Here is a 23,930-nt window from a genome sequence, read left to right on the forward strand (position 1 = left end):
GTTTCTAAGTAGATTACATCTTGGGAGACGGAGCGACTCGTCTCTAAGGAAAGGTGTTGAAGTGAGTCACCAGCTTCATAGTGACCTGTGATGTGCTCCCGTTTCCTGCCAATAATCGCTCCGTCAGAGAGGCGGCGGGTGTTTTCGTGTTCGGGGGGAGATAAAGAGATCGTTTTCTTTTCAAACTCTTGCTACTTCACAGCATTAATGGTTTTAACTTTGGATAAATAATCTGTTTGCTGACTGCAGGCAGCTCAGAACCAACCAGAACGGTCCTGTTTAAGCGTCTTTATACGACTCCTGAACAGTAAAAATGATCACAAACGAACGTTTGCGACTACATTTTCCAACAATTTACTGATTTTACAGATTGTGTTAAATTACAGATAACATCTAGTAAAATCATAGAAACTAAATTACATATTTAAATCTGTATTTTTACAAATCGTAATTCGTTTGCTCACGTTTGATGATGAAATTTGACTGAAAAAAATCAGAATTTCACAGATATTTGTTATTATTTGAAAGAAAACTATTTATAATAAGGATTGAAAAACGGCAAATTTACATTTTAACTGTCATTGTACAGATTTTACTTGCAGAAAACATTTAGCTATTTTGCTAAATGTTTTGCAAAAAAGCATTTGTTTACGTGTTAACAAAAGAACATAAAACGGCCAACACTGTAAATAACTTTTGCATCATAGATATAGATTTTTACAAACGGAAATTAGATTTTTCACAGAGTTTGACCATAAATCAGCAAAATTAGAATTACTTTACAGATATTTGCCATTATTGAAAAGGAATATTATGCAGATCAAAGACTGAAAACGTTGTTCTGTCTATCGGTCAGCAGATGCTCAGCCAGTGAGATGTTTTGGGGACAGTTTTATTAATGTTTTGCTTCAAGACGATGCACTGAATTCAGGGTAACGATTATTGAGAGTCTCATTTTGTATGTTAGCAGGAATTTAGCTCAACATGGAAATACATTTCAACAAATAAAAGTCAGATCAAGCAGTGTTTAACTGATCTGTGTTAGCATTAACCTAAGCTGTCACACAGACACCTGAAATCCGAATAATTTTCCTAATAAATGCAGCATTGTCGATCAATAATCAATGGATTTGTAAAGCAAATTGAGCACGCTGGACATTAATTCTGTGCTGACGTTGCAGTTCTAAGTCACTGACATACAGAAGATTCTAGTTGATCCCGGCTTGATTTACCAGAAGACTGTCATGGTGGTCCTTCACCAGCTAAACCCTCCTGTACATACGATCATACTGCTCACCTCTAACTCATCCCACATCCTGTCTGCATATGCAAACATTCTAAACAAGTTATGAAGAGGCTGATAGAACAATTTGACAACTTTACATTAATGTTTTAGTGTAAATTATTATCATGTACAGTTACAGTTTGATAATTGGTTGAATTATTTGACCTACGACTGCAGTTGTCCTCAGATGTATTCATAGCCTCCCATTAAAGAAGGAAAACAACAGCTGTCAATGAAATAAGTTGAAATTGCCAAAAGTAGTAATAAATAAAAATTTTATAAACATCATGACATTGCTTTTGAATTGTGGTTCGACAGAAATATAAATATAATAAAAGAAAAAAACAAGCATAATGGGACCATTAAACTAATGTATAGTTGAACAACCCTTTGAGCCAATCACTGCCATCCGGTGTTTTCTGTAACTCTCAGTCAGACTTCTGCACCTGTTCACAGGTATTCTGGTTTTACTGCTCATCAGCTAAGGGCTCTAATTTGTCCGGGACAGTTGTGTTTTTTTTAAATTATTCTTTTCAACCACAATTCAAAAGCAACGTCTTATTTCACTACATTATAATTTTGCAAATTTTTATTTATTACTACTTTTTCCAGTTCTAGTTATTTCAGTGACTATTGTGAGTTTTGCCTTGTCTTTAATGGGAGGGTGTGAATACATTAGAGGACGACTGTATGCTCTTAAGCCCCTCTGGATCTTCTGAGGGCAAATCCCCAAACTTCTGTTGCTGCTAAAACTCAGAAACCCTGCATAAAATCCTGTAAAACTAAAACGTCTCCTCCTGTCTGGCAGGATTTTCTTCCTGTCGGGGTGGAAAAGCTTCCCCAGCACAGTCAAACTCTCCGCTGAAAGCTGCTCTAATGCTATTATTTTCGGTGGCTTTCTTTTGGCGTTTTTTTTTTTTTTACGAACTGACGCCTTCTAATTTGGTCGAATTAAATCTTTCCACGCCAACGTGGCGCAATTAACTCTGGCAGACGTGACAAATCTCAGCGTAAACTGATAAAATACCAGTCGGAAGGCGTGATTTACCAGAAAATACTGGGTTTCTGCACCTGGAAAGTGACACTTAAGTGCAACGTCAGGCGTCACGTGGACGACGTCAGCTGCAGCGAGGCGAGCTCTGCCTCTGTAACCAGGCAGATTCTGTGATCTGCCGTCGGTCTTCATCCCCCTCAGAGCTCCGTCTCATCTTTCTCACTTTCACTCTCCAACACTTCTGTCAGTTTATTAGACGCTTTCTGCAGCTGCATCAGATAAATAACTGTTTGTTTCAGGGGGAAGAACAACAGAAACGGGCTTTCCAGAGATGGAGCTCGTGACATCGCTGCCTCCATCTATGTGTTCAGGTGACGTCTCTCTGTCACGCAGACGGAGGTTGCACAGGTTAGGTCGGTTACGTAAACGCTCCTCGCGGCTTCATTCAGACATGACAAGACCTTTAGAAGAACTGCTTCCTGATATTCAAGAAGACATTTCTCATGCTGCACGAGTGATGAATTCTGTGTATTTTATGATTGAAGACTTGGACGCTTGCTAGAAACCAAACATCCTTTAAAATTTATCCTTTAAAACTCCCCCAGAAGAATCCCTTTACTATGATAGAAAACCAGCAATAATTCACCTTTGAGATTCTACAAAAAGGTTGAAAACAAACAGTCAATCATCTAATAGCTTCAGGTTGGCTCATTCAACGTGTCTCCTGGCTTTCAAAAACTGCTTTTTTCAAATTTGATTTATTGATCCGTGTGCTGCTGCTGCAACCTTTAGGTTAATCCTCTGAAACCTGCTAGTGGTAACAAAAAGCTTGTTTCTTTCATTAAAATGCCAAAATTACATCATTTATTAAACCCAGAAACTATAAAAACAGAAAGAACCGTTGGATTTTTCAATTTTCCGCAAGTCCTTGAACTAAACGTGCGTTTTGTCGGTAATATTTCATCAAAATCACTTCAGAAATTTGCCAAAAACAAACAGTTTGCTCGACTCAGATTCTATAAAAAACAAAAAATTCTTGGTTCCTTAGCACAACTGACAAGCCACTAATGACTCAGCTACAACCACCAGTCACGTGGAAAAAATTCAGAATTCCAGGTGAACTGCAGGCTGGGTAATGCAGAGAGGAGATGACATCGTTTATTTAATAGAACATCTATAGTAGGTAGAGGCTCTATTTTTTTTCCAGAGTTGGTGCCAGGCTTAGAAAATGTTGGGCATGTTAATTCCAGGTTTTTCCAATTTTTGCAAAACAAATTCTCCAAAAAGTCAGATTTTTGTTTCTCCTTTTGTTTTTGTTTTTTTTATGATTTATGGTATATTAACAGTGTTTATCAGCACAGAAGACTGTTTACATTAACTCCTTCTGTTCTTACAGCATCTGGCTGAATAAATTGTGTAATTTTGACATTTTTCTTAACAAAAACGTGCCTTTTAAACCCACTGGAAGGTTTTGGGGTTCAGAGGAGTCGTGTAAAAGTTGCAGCATCAATAAACAAAAGCAGTTTTCTAAAACCAGGAGACGTTGGAAAAATGTGACAGCAGCTTAAACAAAAGAAGAAGAAGCTGCCGGGCTTCGGAGGGTTAAAGTCTCTGAGGTTTACTCAGACGTCAGAGCTGCACATAAACCTGCCAACAAATCTTCAAGGCTCAAGTCTCACCTGTTTTTCCAGGTACTGTTTGTTTCCCTGCTGCCTCGAGTCACGTCACTTTAAAGCGTTTTGCTGCGTCTCTTTGGGGGAAAGTTTTACATGTATTATTTAGAGTTCAGGGATTCCTCGTCTCTCTCTCTCTGCCTCGGCTTTCTTTATCTTTCCTTTTTTTCTTCTTTTCCTGGGTGACCGGGAGTTCGTACCGACACATGTGCAACCCCAGCTGCAGTTATGTAAGACCCCCCTCCCTCCTCCTCCATTTACAGGCTTCATTCGGGGCACGACGGGAGGCTTCTCTTTGCATGCAACACCACCGCTCGTGTTTATTTATTCATCATCACGTTTCATCTTTTCTTTTAAAGCTGCTCAGCGCTGAAATAACGAGGCTGTGGAGCTGCAGCCCCGCTAACACCTCGCACTTCTTCTTCTTCCCACCGAAACACTTCACAAATGAAAAGGAGAAGGTGTGCACTTTTCTTTTCTTTTCTTTTTTTTTTGGGATTGCACAACAGGGTCCGTCTCAGGCCAGCGGTTCTTAAAGATCGCTGAAAATTTAAATGACTGAGCAGAGGAGAATAAAATGCAGGATTTTTTTGTACCTATTCTCTTCTGATCCGTGATGTCCAGCTCTGGTTCAGTGTAAGGCTTGAGCTCGTCCTCCTCAAATCCTGCGTTGATCCATCGATCCTTCATGATTTGCTGTAAAACAAAGTGACACAATTAGAGGCCGACTGAACACAGAGACCTGAAATCGTTCATGTCAGATTTTGATTTATGGTGAATTTCTGTTTGTTTCTTATGACTTTAAACGACATAAACAAGCGACAAAAGACATCGTGTTGGAGATTTTAATGATCAACTTGAACTATTTTTGTGTTTTCTTTAACATTTCAACCAAAACCTTCACATCCAAAGCGTTGCAACCCCCCATAAAGTGCTAGAAAAGCAGAGAAGTTGCATTTTCTCCAACATTTCCAAGCGGTAAATAGTAATTTCCACTGTGCTGATAACCATTTTCCTGCTCCTCTCGGTGACGCTCTGCAGGTTTTCGAGGTTGGAACACTTGGATACGACTTGACAGCCTTTAAACGTCTCGTGAGAAGCCACAAAGTGCAACCAAAAGTCCTCCCTGAGCTCTTCGGTCTCAGCCATGACTTGCAGTTGACGAGAGAACGTCCTGCATCAGCTGTTCTCGGTTTATAGAGTCTTAGAAGCTGGTAGCATTTGGAAAGGTTTAGAAGATGCATTTTCTCAAAAAGTCTGCGACACCATCCTATGTTCAGTATGAACAAAACATCATTAATATCTCTAACACGTCGCCTCATTGCCTTTTGTTCCTTATTAGCGCCGTTTGCAGCCAGAAGAGACACACAAGTCAAATAAAAACTCCCCATAAATCTAAATTTGGCCGCTTAATAACAATAATTTTGGCCTCAACTGAACATTCACCAACTATTTTTCATGAAATGTGAAACTTAAATCTTAAAATAATAAAAAAAAAAAGCCAAGACAACCTGGATTATTCCATCTTAATAACAACAGCATTCATTTTAATTTTTTTTACTATCATAAACTCTGGATATTTATAATGGTATCTTTGAAACTTTGCACTGATTTAATACTTTAAGACACTTTTTTCAGCTTTTAAATTGCCCAGTCTGTTTGTTCTTTTAGTTTTAAATGTGATTAACGATTATATCAAAGCAACTATTGAAGGTTAAAGTCACAACAACACAATGGGCTCCAAAAATAAACGAATATTCTCAGCTGTATTTGGAGAACTTTTTTTAAAACTCTACTTGGATCAGACTATCCACCAATATTTTGGCTCATGTGGCACATCTTGTCAAACCTGCTCAATTGGTTATATAAGTTTGGCCAATTATTTTATATCAAAAATTATAGTATATGTTTATTTTGGTATTATTGTGACGTGCAGCTACATGTGGTTCAGAAAATATCACTAATCGACCTCTGATTGATCAATTCATCAGTTCAAAAACTTTTGATAACGGCTTCAACTTTTATTCCATATTTATAGATTATTTGATCTACTTGTCTAATATTGCAGATTCTGAATTAATGACTCGATGAGAAATATCTTTATTATCTTTAATAGTTCCTGAGATAATGTCATTCAAACGGTCTCAAATTTGCGAAAACTGTTGGGGCAATTTTCAAAAAAAAAAAAAAAGTTTTTGGTATATTAAGGACAACTTTCACAGATATCTTAATAAATATCTAGATTTTATGCAATAATCAGAGATGTTCAAGCAGAAACTGTCCTTTAACGGTGATGCTTTGAGATGGGACGAGCATATTTCCACGAATAAATCTGACGCCTCACGAACAGTAAATCAGATTCCGTGTGGCAGCAGAACCACAGTCGTATCGAACCGCGCCGCATCTCATCCATCTGCACCTTTGTTTTTAATTTGCAGCCGATCAATTGCTCTCTGTTTTTTTTTTTTTAACCGATGCCGAAGCCAAACTAATTATCTTGCTCTGATGTAACCGTTATAATCCAGGCCAATCGTGTGGCATCTGATGCCAGCAGATGTGACCGTCGGAGTCGAGCCGGCAGCGTTGGGTTTAGTTCACTTACAGGCAGCAAAGCGGTTTCCTCGGCGTGAAAGACGCAGAGCGGCTCTTTGATTAAACAGCGGGTCGGAAGTTCACGTGATAAAAATACTCCTGTGTTTTATGTGTAAATGATTTAGTGGCGAGCGCGAAGCAGGACGATGGTCGACGCTTTGATCGGCGGAACAATCTTCTCCGTCATCAAACGCTCGGATTATTTTAACCGTCTAAATATTTCTGCTGTCATCCTGGTATAAAATGTGGAAAATTAAATGTTCGACTGGGATCTGTCAGGACGTTTTCTGACACGCTGTGACCTCTGATAGAAACACGTCGGTCTCAGTAAAATTGTTCTTAACCCCAGTAGAGCTGCAGAATTTCTTCCATTTTATTTGCATCTTGGATAAAGTTCTGCTGGGAATTTGTGTTCTGGTGCATCTAAGGTTTTCTTGATCTTTGCTGCAGATGTATTTTGACTTCTGTTCATATTTAGCTATGACAAAACAAAGCTCACTCAACTCCACTTATCCAACAGACAGAGCAGCTGGTTGGTTTGCAGATTTTACAGAAAGACGATTCACTGCTTCACAACACTGAACAGGGATCAATGATAAAGATCTGATACAACAGCAGACTACAGCTCTGTAGATCTGCTCTGATCCAACTACATTTTTACGATTATATAAACTGCACATGTTAGCCTTTTTATTTCCTTGCAACCAATCGATAGGTAGGTACGAACTTTTCCTTTGGATACTGTTGATATATTTTGGTAATTCTTAATAAACGAATCAATCATCTAGTTAATAAAACATAAAAATATTATACAAATGAATAAATTAACACTTGTCCCCCAAAGATATTTCATTCACTGTCATCTAAGACAAACAAACCCTTCAGCGTTGCAGACTCGAGCACATTTTTGGGGCATTTATGCTAAAATTATGCCTGAGATGACGACTTCCTTATCAGAATAGTTGCTCATTAAGGCTACACAGGTTTTCCTGTGTTGATAAAATTCTGGCATATTTTGCTTCTGTTTTCTTTCATATTAGTAGAAAGAAAACACCCAAAATACACCATAAGGGTTCATTTTACTGCACTTTGTCTGTCAGACATTACAGCAAAATGGTGCATATTTGAAGAGATGACGCCTCATTGGGATGATTAAACACAACATTTTTACAAAACATGGAAGTAATCAACTAGGAAGTTTCATGGTGATATCTGACAGGTAAAACGTTCACCTGAGCTCCATAAAGCTTCTATTTAAAGGTTGTTTTTATCAGATTTTTCTCCTCTTCAGCAGCACTTACAAACAGCAAATGTCCAGTTTTTCATTCGTCATTCACAACCTGGTTTCTAGAACATCAGGTTCTTAAAAAAACGTGGATTTTTGTCTGGCTGTTTAAGATATTTTCTGATTTATAGATTCATTAAAGAGATATTTAACATGCCCCCTGTACAGCCTTTGACTCCTAATGTTTAAACAAGATGAAATTTTGCAGCTGCCTTCATCCAGTTTTGACATTTCTGTTGTTGGAATTCATGCAAATTGGTGCCTGTTTGGTAGATAATACCCAACTTACATATTTAAACATATAAATTCTAAAACTTAGAATAGAAAAACAGTTATCCTGATGCAAAACAACAACTGGTGAAGCCTCTTTGTGATCTCTCGAGTCATTTTTAACCCATTCAACTGTCCTTAAACTCTTTGGAAATCACAATGTCTTCCTAAAGATTTTCTGGTTTTGCTGCAACTGAAAGAAATTATTAAAAAAAACCCTGCAGCAACATCTGCAATACCTCACTTCTGATGTTTGTATTTTTTGTTTATCTCCTTAACTTTCTCCTGATAATGACACACGGGAGGCTACATGTGCTCTCCCATCCAACTGTGAGGAAACCTCGACTCACAACCGTGAACACAAAAAGACAATTTCGGTGCAAACACACACAAAAAAATGACGATGCATTATTGATGACACCAGAGAGGAGGAGGAGGAGGAGGAGGAGAAATCAGGACGTGGTGATGCAGAGGGGAGGGCCGACAGGAGGGAGGAGGTGGAGGAAACATTCTCCGATGGTGCTGACGTGCTGAAGGGCAGAGTTAAGAAGCGAGAGGTATATTTACATTTTCTGCGTCCTCCCTCACCTCGAGAGTACCCCGCTTGGCCGGGTTCAGCACCAGGAAGCGTTTCAGGAGGTTCTCGCAGTCCGTGGACATGTAGAACGGGATTCTGTACTTTCCTCTGAGCACACGCTCCCGCAGCTCCTGCACAGAAAGAGAAGTTAGAAAAACACGTCACATCTGTGCCAAAACAACGAGCGAACAGATCTCAGTTTCACGCCACAAGAAATTAAACAGAAAAGAGCCGCTGATAGATCTAACACGTCCTGCTGGAGCCGAGACCAACAGTCGATTCATTGATTGAGAAAAACAAACTACTCGGATTATAATTTATCGTTTCCTCTCCTTAATGCGGATGATTTTCCGCACAGTACAAATATGTGAAAACTGAGACAACAGTGATTAACAGAGCTGCCCAACGGTCCTTCATGGGTTTCTGTCTGCTCCCTTTTACTCACTGTGGGTTCCTTTTACTGCAATACAAATGGTTTTATTATTCTAACACATCTGATATCACTCTAGTGGAAAGAAAACATAAACAAATGCACATTTAGGTGTGTTTGTACAGTCTAGTGGGCATTAAGGCATAAGTTTGTGTTTTAAAAGAGACACTACCCATTTGCACAATCACGCTAAACTCTAACAATACAAAAAATATTGTCATAGTGCAACTAAAAAAACTGGTTTCATTACCATTATTTATTTATTTTATACCTTTAAATAGTGGTTTCTAAAAAAATAATGTATACAAGTTTGTCATCTATGTCTTTACAGGCTGTTTTCTTTTTTTTTTCTCTCAAACTGAGAGAGAGAAATCTTCACCTCAGTCGAACCAAAACTCACCAAACTTTCCAGCTTTTCTTATAATGTCCACAGACTGGTTTAGAAAACTTTACACAACAAAAATGTTCAGGTTTTTCCTCCCATTTTGAGCCAGAAATCACATCAGTAGAAGTTATATTCACAGAACCTTTCTAGTTTTCAGATTTCATTCACAGCCTGACTCACAAAACACCCTTTTTAAAAAAAAAATATCCCCCCAAAAAATTAATTTATTATCGAGATTATATAATTTTAAAACAAAACAAACATGGGACTTGCCTCTGTCTTGGTCTTACAACTTTTAAAAAGGCAAACTAAAAGACAAATGGTTTTAAACCAATACATTTTCACTGAATCTAAACCTCTATTACACCATTAACCCGATGAGCAGTAGATTATTTTGAGGGTAATTTCACTACATATACTTTTAAGCTCTCATCTTGTTTATTATAAGGACAGTCATGTTGTATCTTGTTTTGTTTTCTTCAGAACAATGTTTACTGTCCAGATTTTCTATCATTTGATATAATAATACCTGCAATTTTTTTTTTAGATTAGCCTTCAAATCAAGGAAATAAATGCTGTGTTTTTACATGTGTCACCATAACTGTTGGCAGCAGAGACATATTTCATAATGGTACGAGGGACTGTCTGAATATCAGAACCCTGCCGGTGGGACACTGCATGACGTAGAAATCAGATTACTCTTTGGCACACAAAGGAACAACTCGTATTGTCAGGAGGGGGAAGTTGTGCTGCTTATTCCGATATGCGGTTGGCCTACATTACAGAACAAAAGGCACTTTGTTATTTATTCCACAGAGAAGCAGGAGGGAGGAAGCGGGCGAGCGAATCGGTGAAAATATCACTTTGCACAAATTTGATCCGTCTTCATAACATGATTACTTTGGTAGGTGCAACTATTCGCAACCTCAAAGCTCAGATTCTGCTCGTTACTGTGATGTGACGTTAACACACTGCTTGGTCGGCATCAGGACGTCGGCATCAGGGGTCGACTGAGCGGGTTTCCTTAGCCTTCAGCTGACGCTAACTGGAGCACTGTTACCTCTTTCTAAAGTCAGATTAACTTTATTAATCTGCTCTAACTGACAGAGACACAACCTGCAAGGAGCACAGTCATCACCACAAATCAGGACGTTTGCTGCTTTCATGGTGGTTGAGGCTACGCTAACAGCTAGCAGCTAAATGAGGAGGCAGCCACAGATTAGCCTGAAACAGAGTCTGGAGAAGAATAACTCATAATGCTGAATGATAGGGATCTTAGTGGGCAATGGGAGTGACAGAGCAGTGAAATATGAGCAGAACAGAGAAGAACAGAAGGAGATGAACTGTTATTGATCTCTATCAGCCTCAGTGAACAGAGGCGAGCCTTGTAGCATCACCGCTCCTGTTTTTATTGCACATGTTTAGTTCTAGTATATTATTGAAGTAAACTCGTGATGAAAGAAAGGTTTCCTGCAATCACGTGCTGTTAATACACAAGATTTACTGTATATCAGCTCCAAATCAGCATCATGCTCTATCACCAGACTGTGCAATATGTTACTGTATCTGTATCTGTATATTGTATACTGAATTTGAATGCTGATTTTGATTTGAATTTTTGATTTGGACTTGATTTGAATATGAATGCTGATGTTTTGTTGCTGATTTTATGTTGGCGTTGTGTTGTTTTTTGGTGTAGCAATTTCCCTGAGGTCTTGTACCGAAGGGATTAATAAAGTTTTATTCTAATTCTAATTCTAAATATCAGTTTTCTTGATCACCAATAAGCGGTAACAACCTTTTAAAAGGCCCAGACGTATCCGTTGACCCTTTATCAGACACACTTTCCCACCTTGAGGTTCTGTCCGTCGAAGGGCAGCGATCCGCTGACCAGCGTGTACAGGATCACCCCCAGACTCCAGACGTCCACCTCCGGACCATCGTACTTCTTCCCCTGGAAGAGCTCGGGCGCTGCGTAGGGCGGAGAACCGCAGAACGTGTCCAGCTTGTTGCCCAGAGTGAACTCGTTGCTGAAGCCGAAGTCGGCGATCTTGATGTTCATGTCGGCGTCGAGCAGCAGGTTCTCGGCCTTCACATGGACACAAAGCGGGAAACTTTTAGCTGCAGCACATCAGTGTTTGACTTTAATGAAGCTCCTTCAACACGTCTTCTTCAGGTTAATATTAAATCTGAAGTGTTGTGGTCAAAGTGAAGATCAGCAGAGTGACTAATGACACTTTACTAATTAATATTATTTTTACAGATTTATATCCGAAATGCAACTGAAGGGATCCAAGTGGGAAATCAACCGACTTGGCATTTCCAGTACTTGTATGTCGGGTTGCAGAATTAATCAAACATTAACCACAATCATGATTTTGGCTTCCCACAATTAAATAAACATGAACGACTGCTGATGTTCAAAATGCTCGACTCATAGAAAACAGTGTAGATAAAATCACTTTGGCTTGTATTAAATCACCTAAGAAAATGTTTTTTTTACTCTTTTTGAACGTATTTCTGGTGTCACAGCTGTCTGAGCTGCAGTAACTGATGGCGACTAGAAGCTTCTCTGTGCACGGCGACTCGCTAACATCTACATAACCGGCAACGTGAGGCGTTTAGGGAACACAGATGAATCGTAGCGTCTAATATTTTGCAGATATTTAGCAAGTGAGGTCTTTAAGAGCACTGAAGTCTTATTTTGATGCAAAGAGTTGCACATTTAGCAGGAATGTAGCAAAACAAGTGTTTATTGAAAAGGCAACAAAAATGTTTTGTCCATTAAAAAAAAAAAAATCCTTATTTTCAGTAAATCAATTCATTATAGACCATTAAATGTCAAAAAATGACAAAAAAAATAGGTCTGTAATTACAAATTGCTTTCATTTGTTGAATAATTTTGGGATTTTTTTCAGTTAGTTGTTGGTTGATCAGTGATTCCTAAAGCTCTGATGACCTTCTCTAACTGCTTGTTTTGTCAACAACCTAAAGATATGAACTGTAGTGTCACAGGAGGAAAGAAGCTGAAGATTTTTCCTTAAAACAGTTACTCAAACCAACAAATCGATTAGCAGCTGTAGGGACAAATGCCCGATACACGCTTCTTGTTTGGCCGTTAGCCCAAAATCCTAAAGATGTTCAATTAACCGCACCATAAAACTGAGAAAAACCCTTTCAAACATTTACTCAATCGGTGTTTCTGTCAATCAGCTAATCATTACAGCTGTAATCTGCTCTTTTGCATATTCATACAACAGTCTGTTTGATGGAGTCTGATCCTACAAAACAATTAACGTCTCCTCTGTGACTGAAGCTGAAGGTTTCAGCTGGAACATCTGCTCGCTGCTCACATGTAGCTGCAGGCCAGGCGCTAATTAGGAAGCCGAGACTGAGCGCGCGGAGGAATCTTGAAGCATCGAGCTGACAGCCTGAGAGGCTTTCAGCTGCACGACGGCGTAAACAACAACAACAACACCATCATCAGCAGACGACGACGAGGCCTCGAAGTGGCCGACAAGCCCGAGGGATCGCGGTCGGTTTTGGCGGTTCTTCACAATCGCACGTGTGGACGAAAGCTGACGCCTGATCTCATGTTCCTGGATGCATGTGCTGCTCTCTCGACATGGATCATTGATGAAGCTCCACAGAGGAAACACTTCAGGCAGAGCGCACACACACACGGCAAGATAAAAATACAGACGCATCAATATTTATCCTTGGATGGAGTGAAAGGAGGAGGAGGTGCGATGTGGTGGCGAACATGTGAGCGGTTTGGAGGAACGTTTAGTTCGGTGCAGCGATACGACTAACGAAGGCCAAAGCTGAGCCTCGTTAGCAGCAGAGTTCAGGATGAAACACGGCGGGAACATGGGAGGAAAAAGATGAGAACCATACGACACGCTGACGTCAACGCCGTGACCTTTCCTGTTCAATATGAGTCACAAGCCGTCAGTCTCAACGGTGGAAGCATCTAAACTCTGAATATTGATAAACGTAAATGCTTTTAAAAAACTTCTACAAATCAGCATCTTAACCCCGTTAAATGTTCACTCATTTTTTAGTGTAATAAAAAGTCCTGCACCTCCGACAGCTTCCGTGATACAAGAATAAATAATGAATGCCTTATTCCATCTGAAATCATCAGGCACCTTCTGCGCATTCTCTGATTTGCTTTTTCATTGTAAATAATGGAAATTAAAAATGGTGTCTGTGAAATTTTAGCCTGATATATCGAATACTTCCTAAGATATATTGGTTTAAAAATTGCCCGCCGACCCATTTACAGCAGGTTTTTTCCTCACATTTTAAATTTGAGGTTATGTTTGAACGACAACATCTCAGAAACTACTAAAGATAAAAGCCTGAATTGTTTGCTGTTACTTCATCATTGATTCAGAATCTGCAATATTGGACAATTACATCAAATAGTCTCTGATTACGGGTGAGTTAAAATATATAACTCACTCGTTGCACTGTTATTGGTCATGTTGCACCTCCACACCTTCAATTTGCACTCTTTTGATAATCTGTATAAATGTAAATATCAATATATCTGCACCCTCAATATTCTTGTAAATAATACAACAGTTTTATGGTTCTTGTCTAAATTTAACTTTAATTCTTCACTCCACAACATTTTTTGCTTCTGCTTTGCACTATTAGTTATTTTTATTTTTAATTACTTTTATTTTTTAGCTATTTTTATATTTTCATTTTGTACCTGACTCTATATTTATTGTTGCACCAACTCAACAGAACAAAATCCTCGTATTGTGTAAACTATACCTGGCAATAAATCTGTTTCTGAATCTGATAAAACAAATAAGGCCGTCATGAAAGGCTTTGAGGACATGTTCAGAAAAAAAAAAGACAGCTGCTGGTAGTTTCTGAACCACATGTAGCTGCATGTCACAAAAACACAAAACCCGTGGAAAACCTTTTGATATGAAATACTTGGTGAATACATTTTAGAAAGTGGTATTGATGTTGAACGCAAAGCAACAAACAAAAACATTGGTAGATAATCTGATCCACGTAAATCAGAGTTCTGGAGTTTTAAAATGGTTCTTCAAATACAACTAATGACTTATTTTTCATACGGGCATTTTTCATTTTGGATCCCACTTTGCTGGAATTCCTGAGGCTTTTATCTTTAGTAGTAGAGATGTTACAAGAAGAAAAAAAAATAGCTGAAAGCTGGTCTATACTCCAGAGAAGTTTACAGTGATTTTAAATTCACTGCTACTTATATTTTGAATGTTTCTGATATTAAAGTTTGCTGTGTTGCTCCTGCCTTTGTCTTCATATTTTTTTTTAAGTAACCAAATCTGGAGATATTTACATACCAAACAAAAATCTGGCATCCATCTAATTTCTGACATTTTCTCACACCAGCTGCCTGCTTCCACCAGAAGGCCTGACGTTTATCTGATAACTGCTGCACACTCGAACCTTTTCGATGCCTCATCATGTGGCTGTGTTGCATTGTGTTCCACTCAAACTGTCCTCTGTGCACAAAAAGTAGCCACAGCCTCTTGTGAGGTGATCTTCAACAGCTACTGAACTGACTCCAGTGCAGTGTGGCTGCTTTGAACTCACCTTGAGGTCCCTGTGAACAATGTGCTTCTGGTGGCAGTACTGCACCGCCGATACGATCTGCACGGGGAAAAAAGACAGGCACAGTTTAGTTACAAGGCAGCTGCTGAGTTCTCAGGCGGCGATAAAGGATGTGGTGGAGGTGGAGATGTGGTTGACACTAACAGGAAAGATAAAACGCAGCGAAGGTGGGACTAAAGACACCACAGGGCTGACAAAACAGGCTTTCTGTGCGCAGTGGCTCGACTGTACATTCATCTCTCACAGGCCGAGAAAGAGCATCGCTGATGTAATGATGAGACATCTTCTGGATCTCTGTTTTGCATCCTCAGCTCCAGATTATACATTAAAATCGACTTTTTGCCATAAAACAATGTAAAAATAAAACAGAAACGCCCTTTTCTTGCATTAACAATACCAGATTCAGAGAACCTTTCATTTTAACATATCCAAATGTGCATTGGTGCAAACTGCTGCTGCATCTTTCTCTTGAGATGCTCAGCCTTCAGCTCCAAACAAAAACTGGCAAAGGAGACTATACCATCCTCAAAACCACACATGGCACAAGGGAACAGTTTCGTGCATCATTATTGTTTACAGGGAAGTCCCAAGCCCGGTCCTAAGATTGGGATCGCAGACGATCACGGGAACTTTTGACTAGTCTTGCTGCATTTATTGTCACGGGGAAATGTGAAAAATAAATCATAAAACTGATCTGAACTGTTATAGTTTCCTGCCTGAGGTCAGAAAACCTCATAGAAGTCTCTGTCATGGTGCCCCTTTACCAGCTAAACTCGTGCTTTTGTTCTCTGCTTGCCAACGTGAAGTGAAGCCTACTTGTGTTACTACAGCAATAAACAGCAGGCGGCTTCACCTGTCGGCAAAACCAGACGCTACAGCTAATCTGCAATGCTTGAAGTGTGATTATGTAGGAAAATGGATACTGAATATTAAATATCATTGACTCGGATCAGGATCAAAAAACCCTTGATCAGGACATCTGTTGCTGAATACAACCAATTTGGACTTAAGCTGTTATTTTTGTATTACAACCCCAACAATGTAAAACAGCAAATTTTGATTTCACAATCGCTCTACAAGGTGCGATCAGGAAGTTCTGATGCTGTTCGAGATGTACAAATCAAATCACGGTCATGTGTGTGCAACATGTGTGAGCAGCAGCTTTCATGTCATCACGTTCTGTGTCGTTCAGCTGCCGAATGATTCAACCTTCATGTGGAGGATCATCGTGGTGACCAGAGGAGGGTCTGCAGGTACCATCAGGAGAAGTGGAAGAGCTGCAGTCTCCCTCAAGGACAAAAAAATCTCCAGTGTCAAAAAGAATAGAGAATAAAAAATAACATTTTTAAAATCACTTTTGGTAATTGGGGTTTTGTTTACTTGAGTACAAATGACATTTTTGTTTATTAAAAGGTCAGAAGTGACAGCAGATGCAGAGATTTCTATTGATTAAGGTAACAGACTATCTGTCTTTCCTGGACAAGGGTTGATAATGCTTTGTGTTGTGCACAGTCATCCCCAGAAGGCTCATTTTTAGACTCACTGTCTATCGAATCTGATTAAACTACTGCCAAAAGAGACCCGGAGAAGAGTTTCTGAGTGTTAAACTCTGAATAAATAACCCCCTGAGGACATTGTTTAGTCCCTAAACTTTAAATCTGTGACAAAAACTGATTAAATGTCTCAGATCCGCTGCGTTCAGTAAATCAAACAAAGTCCGAGCAGCTTCTTATCGTCACAAAAGGGTCATTGGCTCGTTTGTGACGGTCGCTGAGAGGTGAGTGATGAGAAACGAGGCCGGTTTGGACATTTCTCATCAGTCTTCCCGCAGCAGAGAATCCGCTGCCCTCCGAGGCAGGACGGAGGACGGCGGCCGGTCTGAAGCAGAGCCGGGAGCAGAGGTGTGAAACCAGAACACTGCAGGGGGAGAAAGCTGGGTACCTGTCTAAATTTAGCTCTGGCCTCCTTTTCCTTCATTCTTCCATGTGCAACCAGGTAGTCGAACACCTCTCCTGCAACACACAGAATCAGACACAGAGAAGGTGTTAAAGGCAATGAATGAGGCGTCGGTGAAGGAGGAAAACACGGAGAGAAGGTGGAGGACAACAACAAAAAAAAGTGAATCACGGCTTATAAAAATAAGCGGATAAAAATAACTTTTCTTCGCAGCTGGCCCGCGCCGTCACCCATGTGCATGGTTGGAGGGCGTTTCTTGACCATATTGAGGCGAGCTCGGCGCTGCCTCCTCCACACTGAGCTTCTCCTGGAGGCACAAAGCTGCCGCCGAGCTCGTCTCCAGCAGCAGACCCTTCCCTCGGCCCACACTTCTGCACACTTCCAGCCAAAACGTGACCACGCTCGCTCGTGTGCTAATTGAACTCGAGAGGCCGGCGAGCGCGTGCGTGCAGAGAGAAAACAGCGCGCATCAAAAACCTGCAACGCAAACGCCTCCCCCACTTCTCTCCCGGATCCTCGAAACCCTCCCACTCCCTTTGCGCTGACCTGCAGAGGCGGTCGGAGTGTGCGTTTGTGTGCTTCAGAGCTCCGGAAAAGCAACAATTCATGTGCACTCTCTGACTCAAACGCTAAAGACAGAATGAGGCAGCTAACACTTTGCATGTCAGAGTTAAAGGGCACAACGTGTTCCGTACATGGGGATGAGACCAGGAAACAAAACTGGAAAAAACCACAAGAAAACAGTGGCTGGAATGTACACTTTTAAATACAAATATCGTAAAAAATAGGTAGGAATATTACTGTCTTGTAGGAATTTGAGGGTTGGAATGCTGTTTAAATTATGTGTAATTTACTAATCTGGAAGTAACCTTTTGAGTCAGTAAGACTATTAGCCTGCACTGATATCTCCTGGAACATTTCTGTCAAAAAATCTGCTTTTAAAGGTTTGGATTGAGACTAAAGTTAAAAAATATGAACCCAATGGAAGGTAAATCTCCTCAGCGGACATATAAATGGGGACTGGGGCTTGATTTATACTTGTACGTTGGATCAAAAGCGTTGCGACGATGCAGATCATGACGTATGTTTACCACGTATTGATTTGAGCTCGTGTAAAACTAAATGCATTATATTACAAGCTGTAATTGTACCTGGTTGGCTCATAATGCAATAACAAGAGTTGACCATGTGTTGTTTTCATGTTGCCACAGTTCTACCAATCCATGTTTGTAATAAAAAATAACACTTTTATTTATTTGGCATCTTTCTAAAACAAAGTTTCATGGTTCGGCACAAAGCAGACATTAAATACAGGAGACAAAACACTAAATATAACAAAAAAAACCAGGAAGAATGCAAAGAAATAACCTCAATAAACCCCGTTAAGAGAAGGTCTTATGATAAAAGAGGGTCTTCAGTCACGCTTTCAAAGGCGACACTGACTGTCTGAGATTATCTCTGAGGGAATTTCCCAGCTTGGGAGCAGGAGAAGCGAAGGTCTGATCACTGATGGTCACAAGATTCAGGAACAGCCCGAAAGGATCTAAAACAGTCGCTTCCAACAGCCGAGTTAGCTCTTGTCCTTCCTGACATTGTTGAAGCTGAGCAGGTTTGGTAACTGTCATTTTAACGTGCTAACATTTGTTAATTTGCACGAAAGTCAAGCTTTGAAAATCCCAACCTCAGATGGTTAAGGGGTCAAAGATATGATTACTTATCCTGAAGTGGACGTCTGTACCAAATTTCACCACGACCCAGTCTATGAATGTCTCTCCAACCTGTAGCTGTTGAGATCTTTCGCTGTGGACTATCAAACACAAATCCCCCAAAACAATCAACTCAAACATGTAGCGTTGCAGTTCAGCTTCAGGCCACTGGTGACAGCACTGAGTCTTCTGCTCCTGAGCGGTTCTCCAGCTGGTGAACGAAGAAGCAGATCTGCACCGGCTTTGATTTATTGTTTTGACTTTACTTGAAGACACGTCTCCATTTGAATAAATCACAATTGTTGTTACTTTCTATATCCCTTCAGGCCAGAAAGGAGATTTACTACCGTCTTTTTCAATATTCTTGTCGGACTGAAGTGTACAAGTTCAAGGAGAGATCCATGTGGTCGGGAAGAAAAAAAAAAAAAAAAAGAGTCTGCTGAGCTGTGAGGCCACCTTGAGATTCTGCCTGACTTCTGAGAAAAATCAATGCCAAACTGAAAGAAATATTAGATTTGCGTCATTAAGATCTAATGCAATTGGCCTCCGATCAAAGCTCCCATCTCGGTCGTAATGCGATTTGCTCCGCGACATGCAGGTCTTCACAATTTGTCGTCTCCGCTTGGCTCAGCGGTTCAAACATGACCTTTCCGAGCAATCGATGGCGAGATGTGGATTTCAGGTGTTCGTGACACTAGAAGACCCCTGAGAGCAAAGTGACACTTGGAAAGAAGCTGGAGCTCTTACAGTTGGAACAAAACACACGAAGCTCTTTGCTTTTTGGGGCCAGAAAACCACGAGGACTCGTGCAAGGAGGAAGATGATCATGTGGTGGTGAAATATATGACTGTACTGTACTTATACTTCTTCACTGGCTACAGAACAAAGTCACTTATTCAGCAAACCACTGAAAGTACATCTGCAACACCAGTTTCCTCCTCCAGACGACTAGATGTAAGACGTGCGGCGCTGCAGAGGAGTCGGATCAGTTTAAACTAAGTGGAGGAAGCGCTTTCACATCTGAGTGATGCTGAACGCATTAACCGGATAAACACGCTGATGTCCGTGCAGCCGATAACGCAGCATCCGTCTGTTTGTGCGGAAACCCAGCTGACCGCCGTGTTTGTCCTGCTCCGACTTCTTCTGGGTTTTAAATGGACTGTTTTCAGTCTCAGCGCTGATTTACTCTTGTGTACGTCACCCTGTTTCAACCTCCAGGGAGCCGCTTTAAAGTTTCACACATCTCCAAACGCTTGCTAGCACCACGCATTAATTTACAGGTCGATGATTTCCTATTTTCTTTATTAAGGTCATTCTCTGGGATTGATTCGACCAAAGTTGCACATATTTTTTTCCAATAAAAATGATCTTTTCCTGCCTTTACCCCATGAGCTCCGAGCAGTTTCTGGGTTTTATTTTGCTCCTGTGACATTTTCACTCATTTTTTGCTGCAACATGAAGTCATGAGCTTTTATAGAAACAGCAAAACCATGAATAGAAGGAGCGAAAACTCAAAAATGTCTTGTGTGCACGACATTGACAAAAAGTCACAAACAAAACTTGAAGATTTCTGTGTGACCAACACTGTAAAATGGTGGCTGTATATAGTAGATATTTTACTACTTGCTTTCCTAATTTGCTTCCATACTCATATCGTTATACAGTTCAATCGAATCGTCCCTTAGTTTTTCTCACTTGGCTGTTGGTTGCAGCTTTAAAGCACAGATTTTTGTGATTTTTTTTTTTTTACAGATTGTGGTGAGTGTAAACGGCTAATTTTTGGGGATTGTTTTGAAAATATCGTGCAGATTTAAGTGATTTGATTTTCAGTTCAGATTTGGTTAAGTTTTAACAGCGTGTCACACAAGAGCAACTCAAGGATCATCAGAAAGTGGAAAAAGTCCAGATTTTTCTTCAGTTTTTCAGCTACTGGTTCTGATAAAAGACTTTCACATTTTTCTGAAGACAACATGCCTTTTAAAATCAGATTTTTTGGCAAATTATTAAACAAAACATGCAGAATAATGTGATTAAATGCCACAATTTTAAGCTTTGATTTGTTTGATTGATAGAGTTAAAAATCCAACTCTGCTTTCACTGTCAACCTGCCACTGGGTTTTAGGGTTGAAAGAGATAAATTAGGTTTTAACAAAACTTCAATAAGCTAGACTTGAAGCAAAGGAGGTGAAAAGGGTCTACAGGCAAACTACTCCAAACATATACAAGAAGTTTTCAATGAATAATAAACATTTAATTGGGTTTAAATGGACCCTTGTCTCATTTATCCACATAATTAGAGAATTGACTATGAAAAACAGCAAAAAAATAAATAAAACTATCTACAATAAAACATCATTATTTCCTGAGAATGTCTTACCAAAGACTGAATATAGAGCATTATTCTGCTGTGAAGACTAATTTCATGCTCTTTCTACCGACTCACACTGATGTCAGGTCTCTGTCTGAAACAATATTCTTGTACATTTTTCCTTTCAGGTACAAATAGAGTCTGCAGACTTTATATTCTGCTCCCAAGATGGATAAATTATTAACCTGCACATTTATCACGTTTGGTGTTAATAAATCATACTTGGGAGCTCGCGAGCGGCGCACCGTGAGCAGATTTGTGCCGACTATATCTGGTCCTCTGTGCAGCAGCTGTTGTTCAAGGGTTTTTCATTTTCACTGTTTCTGTTTTACAGTTTCTGCCTTTGTGCAAAGTGAGTGCAAACATAATTGTGATCACAGTGTTCAAAGTTGGTTTTCAGAGTCACGGTTTGGTGTGTTTGTGGTACAGAAGAGGAAACAGAACAAATGCAGGAATTGTCTGTATTTTACCATTCCAGTGTGTGATTTATTATAAACTTTACTGTAACTGCTAAAGCCCTCGATGCTGCATACCGGCAATAAGAAAAGATTCTGAGCTGTTTACTCTCCAGTATATAATCAATAAAATATAAAACATCCATTAAGACACGTGCTGCGTATTCATAATTAATTTAGGCTAACCATTAAAGACAGCAGTGCAGTTTTAGCTTCAGAGCTGCACGCGGTGACGCCGACTTCTAGCCTTTCTGTCGACGCCGAGGACGCAGTCGGCTTGTTTGAATAACCTTTATTGGATTGTCTTGAGACAACAACGGAGAGGGTGGCCGGTCGATTGACCCATGAGTAGAGAAGTTTCAGGTTCTGAATGTTGGAAAGACGATTACGTCTAGTGTCGAACACATCGAACAGCTTAAGCTTTAACCCTCTGAACCGCAAAACCAGCCTGAGGGTTCTTTTAAAAGTCACAAAAGTCACACTATTTATCACAGACAGAAACTGTAAAAAGCAGGTTTAATTTTTGTGGTAAAAATGAACCAAATTTAAGCTTAAAAATCACAATATTTAATCAAAAATTACTTTATTCTACAAGTTTTATTAAAAAAAATGTTGAAAATATATCTTTTGCAGTAACCAACCTCTTCAAAAAATTCCGTATTTCCTAAGGCAACCCAGAAGCCATTACTGACTAAACTAAGACCAACAGCCATGTGACAAAAACTCATAGACTTTCACAGAAAAGCACGGAAAAAAGCAAAAGACAAATACCTAGAGTATATATGTTTTTCCATTAATGGTAACACCTTTGCCTTTTCTGTTCCAGGCTATGTGTTTGGTTGCTTGGAAACTTTTTCCAAGATGTAAAAAAAACTTTCATTCCTGCTAATATACAGAAAACTCACTAAAATCGTTGGGCCTGACGTTAAACTCCATGTTGCTCAGGATGTGGTTACAAGTGAAGACCACTTATCGTTTCACTTTAAGCCTTGATACAATTTTAACAAGTGAGTTACAGAAACATCCACACACTGTTCAGCTACCATGAATAAGTGAGTTAGCTCTAGAGACTCAAACCGGTTTGTGTAGCGGGCTGTGAACGTGTTTATTTCTGCTGTAAAGTCGTATACTTTAACATGGAGGTTTATGTGACTGGAGGCAGCCTCTAGTGGCCGATAGAGGAGCTGCACTGGCTTCAGGTTTCTGCTTCATCTACACCGTCTGTTTCTGCCCTGATGGCTTCAAGTCACAGTCAGACCAGTTTGACATGTTGGTGTTTGGTCTCACCTCCGCTGGCGTACTCCATCACCAGGTAGAGCGTCCTGTCCGTCTCGATCACTTCAAAAAGCTTGACTGCAGCAGGGAGACAGACAGAGAGGGAGGAAATTATAAATTCAATTATGTCTAAAGATGGGGGAGATTCAGACGGAGGCAGTAATGAATTCATGGGCATGAGCAGGAAAAATAGTTTCCAAACAGGCGACCAGAGCGAGTGGAAGAGGAAGAGCGGAGTCACGTGGATGTCGGTGTTTGAGTGTCGTGACCATGTAAGCACAGCGGAGCTGAGCAGCACTCAATATTTACTGTACAGTCCAAAAGCTGGGTTTTTTCACTGCAGCAGCTCGCTGATATGATAAAAGACTGTGTGATGAGCAGCTGAGAGCTGCACGGCTAAATATAGACGAGGTGGGATGGAAGACAAAGACGGAGAGGGAGGAGATAAAGAGGGTGTACAGGCTGGTAAGCGCTTACTATCACCCCGGTAATTATAATCGCATTTCTGCACAGGAAATTATGAAGTGCAGCGAATGGAAATAAAAAATAATTAGCAGGGAATCCCGTCTCCAAAACCAAATGCACCGCGGCAGGGTGGTCTGATGTGAGTTTTATGGCGCATGCATGAGAGTTTCTGGAAGTGAAGCGGAAAAAATGGATGTTTTAGGTGAACGTTGATGCGTACAAACACAAGTGGATTTATTATTTGTTGAAATGTTTGGATAATTGCTCATCTGTCCTAAATTCTACCCTCTGGAGCCCCAGGCTACTCACAGGGTGATTTCACTACCTTTAACTTAAAGCTCTTATCTAGCTTATCTAAGCTCCAGCTATACGTGCTGCATCTTGTTTTTAGCTGAACAGTCTAGACTCTTCAGATCATCCATCATTCAATATGATAATACCTGCAGACGTTATATTTGCCTTTATATCAACAGAAAACTAGCTGTCATGTTTCTACTTGCATCTCACCAAAACATTCTCACAGCAGACATATATTTCCATAATTAGGTCGGGGTGAGTGTCTAGAATCTGCACTGTCAGAATCATGATGGTGGGA

At 40.0% G+C, this 23,930-nt stretch overlaps 1 protein-coding gene across 14 annotated transcripts in view; it reads right to left on the reverse strand.

Moving 5' to 3' along the window:
• mark3a (MAP/microtubule affinity-regulating kinase 3a) overlaps positions 1-23,930 on the reverse strand; it is a 74,402-nt gene that overhangs the window by 25,096 nt on the left and 25,376 nt on the right. For 7 of the 14 annotated variants that reach the window (XM_008278238.1, XM_008278234.1, XM_008278244.1 and 4 more), the window contains exons 5-10: positions 22,883-22,948; positions 17,052-17,122; positions 15,093-15,149; positions 11,344-11,580; positions 8,667-8,807; positions 4,549-4,648 (exon numbers count right to left, since the gene is read on the reverse strand). In XM_008278238.1, the coding sequence (XP_008276460.1) occupies positions 4,549-4,648; positions 8,667-8,807; positions 11,344-11,580; positions 15,093-15,149; positions 17,052-17,122; positions 22,883-22,948 (672 nt within the window). The remainder of the gene's footprint in view (positions 1-4,548; positions 4,649-8,666; positions 8,808-11,343; positions 11,581-15,092; positions 15,150-17,051; positions 17,123-22,882; positions 22,949-23,930) is intronic. The other 7 variants (XM_008278246.1, XM_008278242.1, XM_008278236.1 and 4 more) reach the window with 1 other exon arrangement.

This window comes from Stegastes partitus, unplaced genomic scaffold (assembly GCF_000690725.1).
Source record: "Stegastes partitus isolate 25-593 unplaced genomic scaffold, Stegastes_partitus-1.0.2 Scaffold119, whole genome shotgun sequence".
Classification (NCBI taxonomy): domain Eukaryota; kingdom Metazoa; phylum Chordata; class Actinopteri; family Pomacentridae; genus Stegastes; species Stegastes partitus.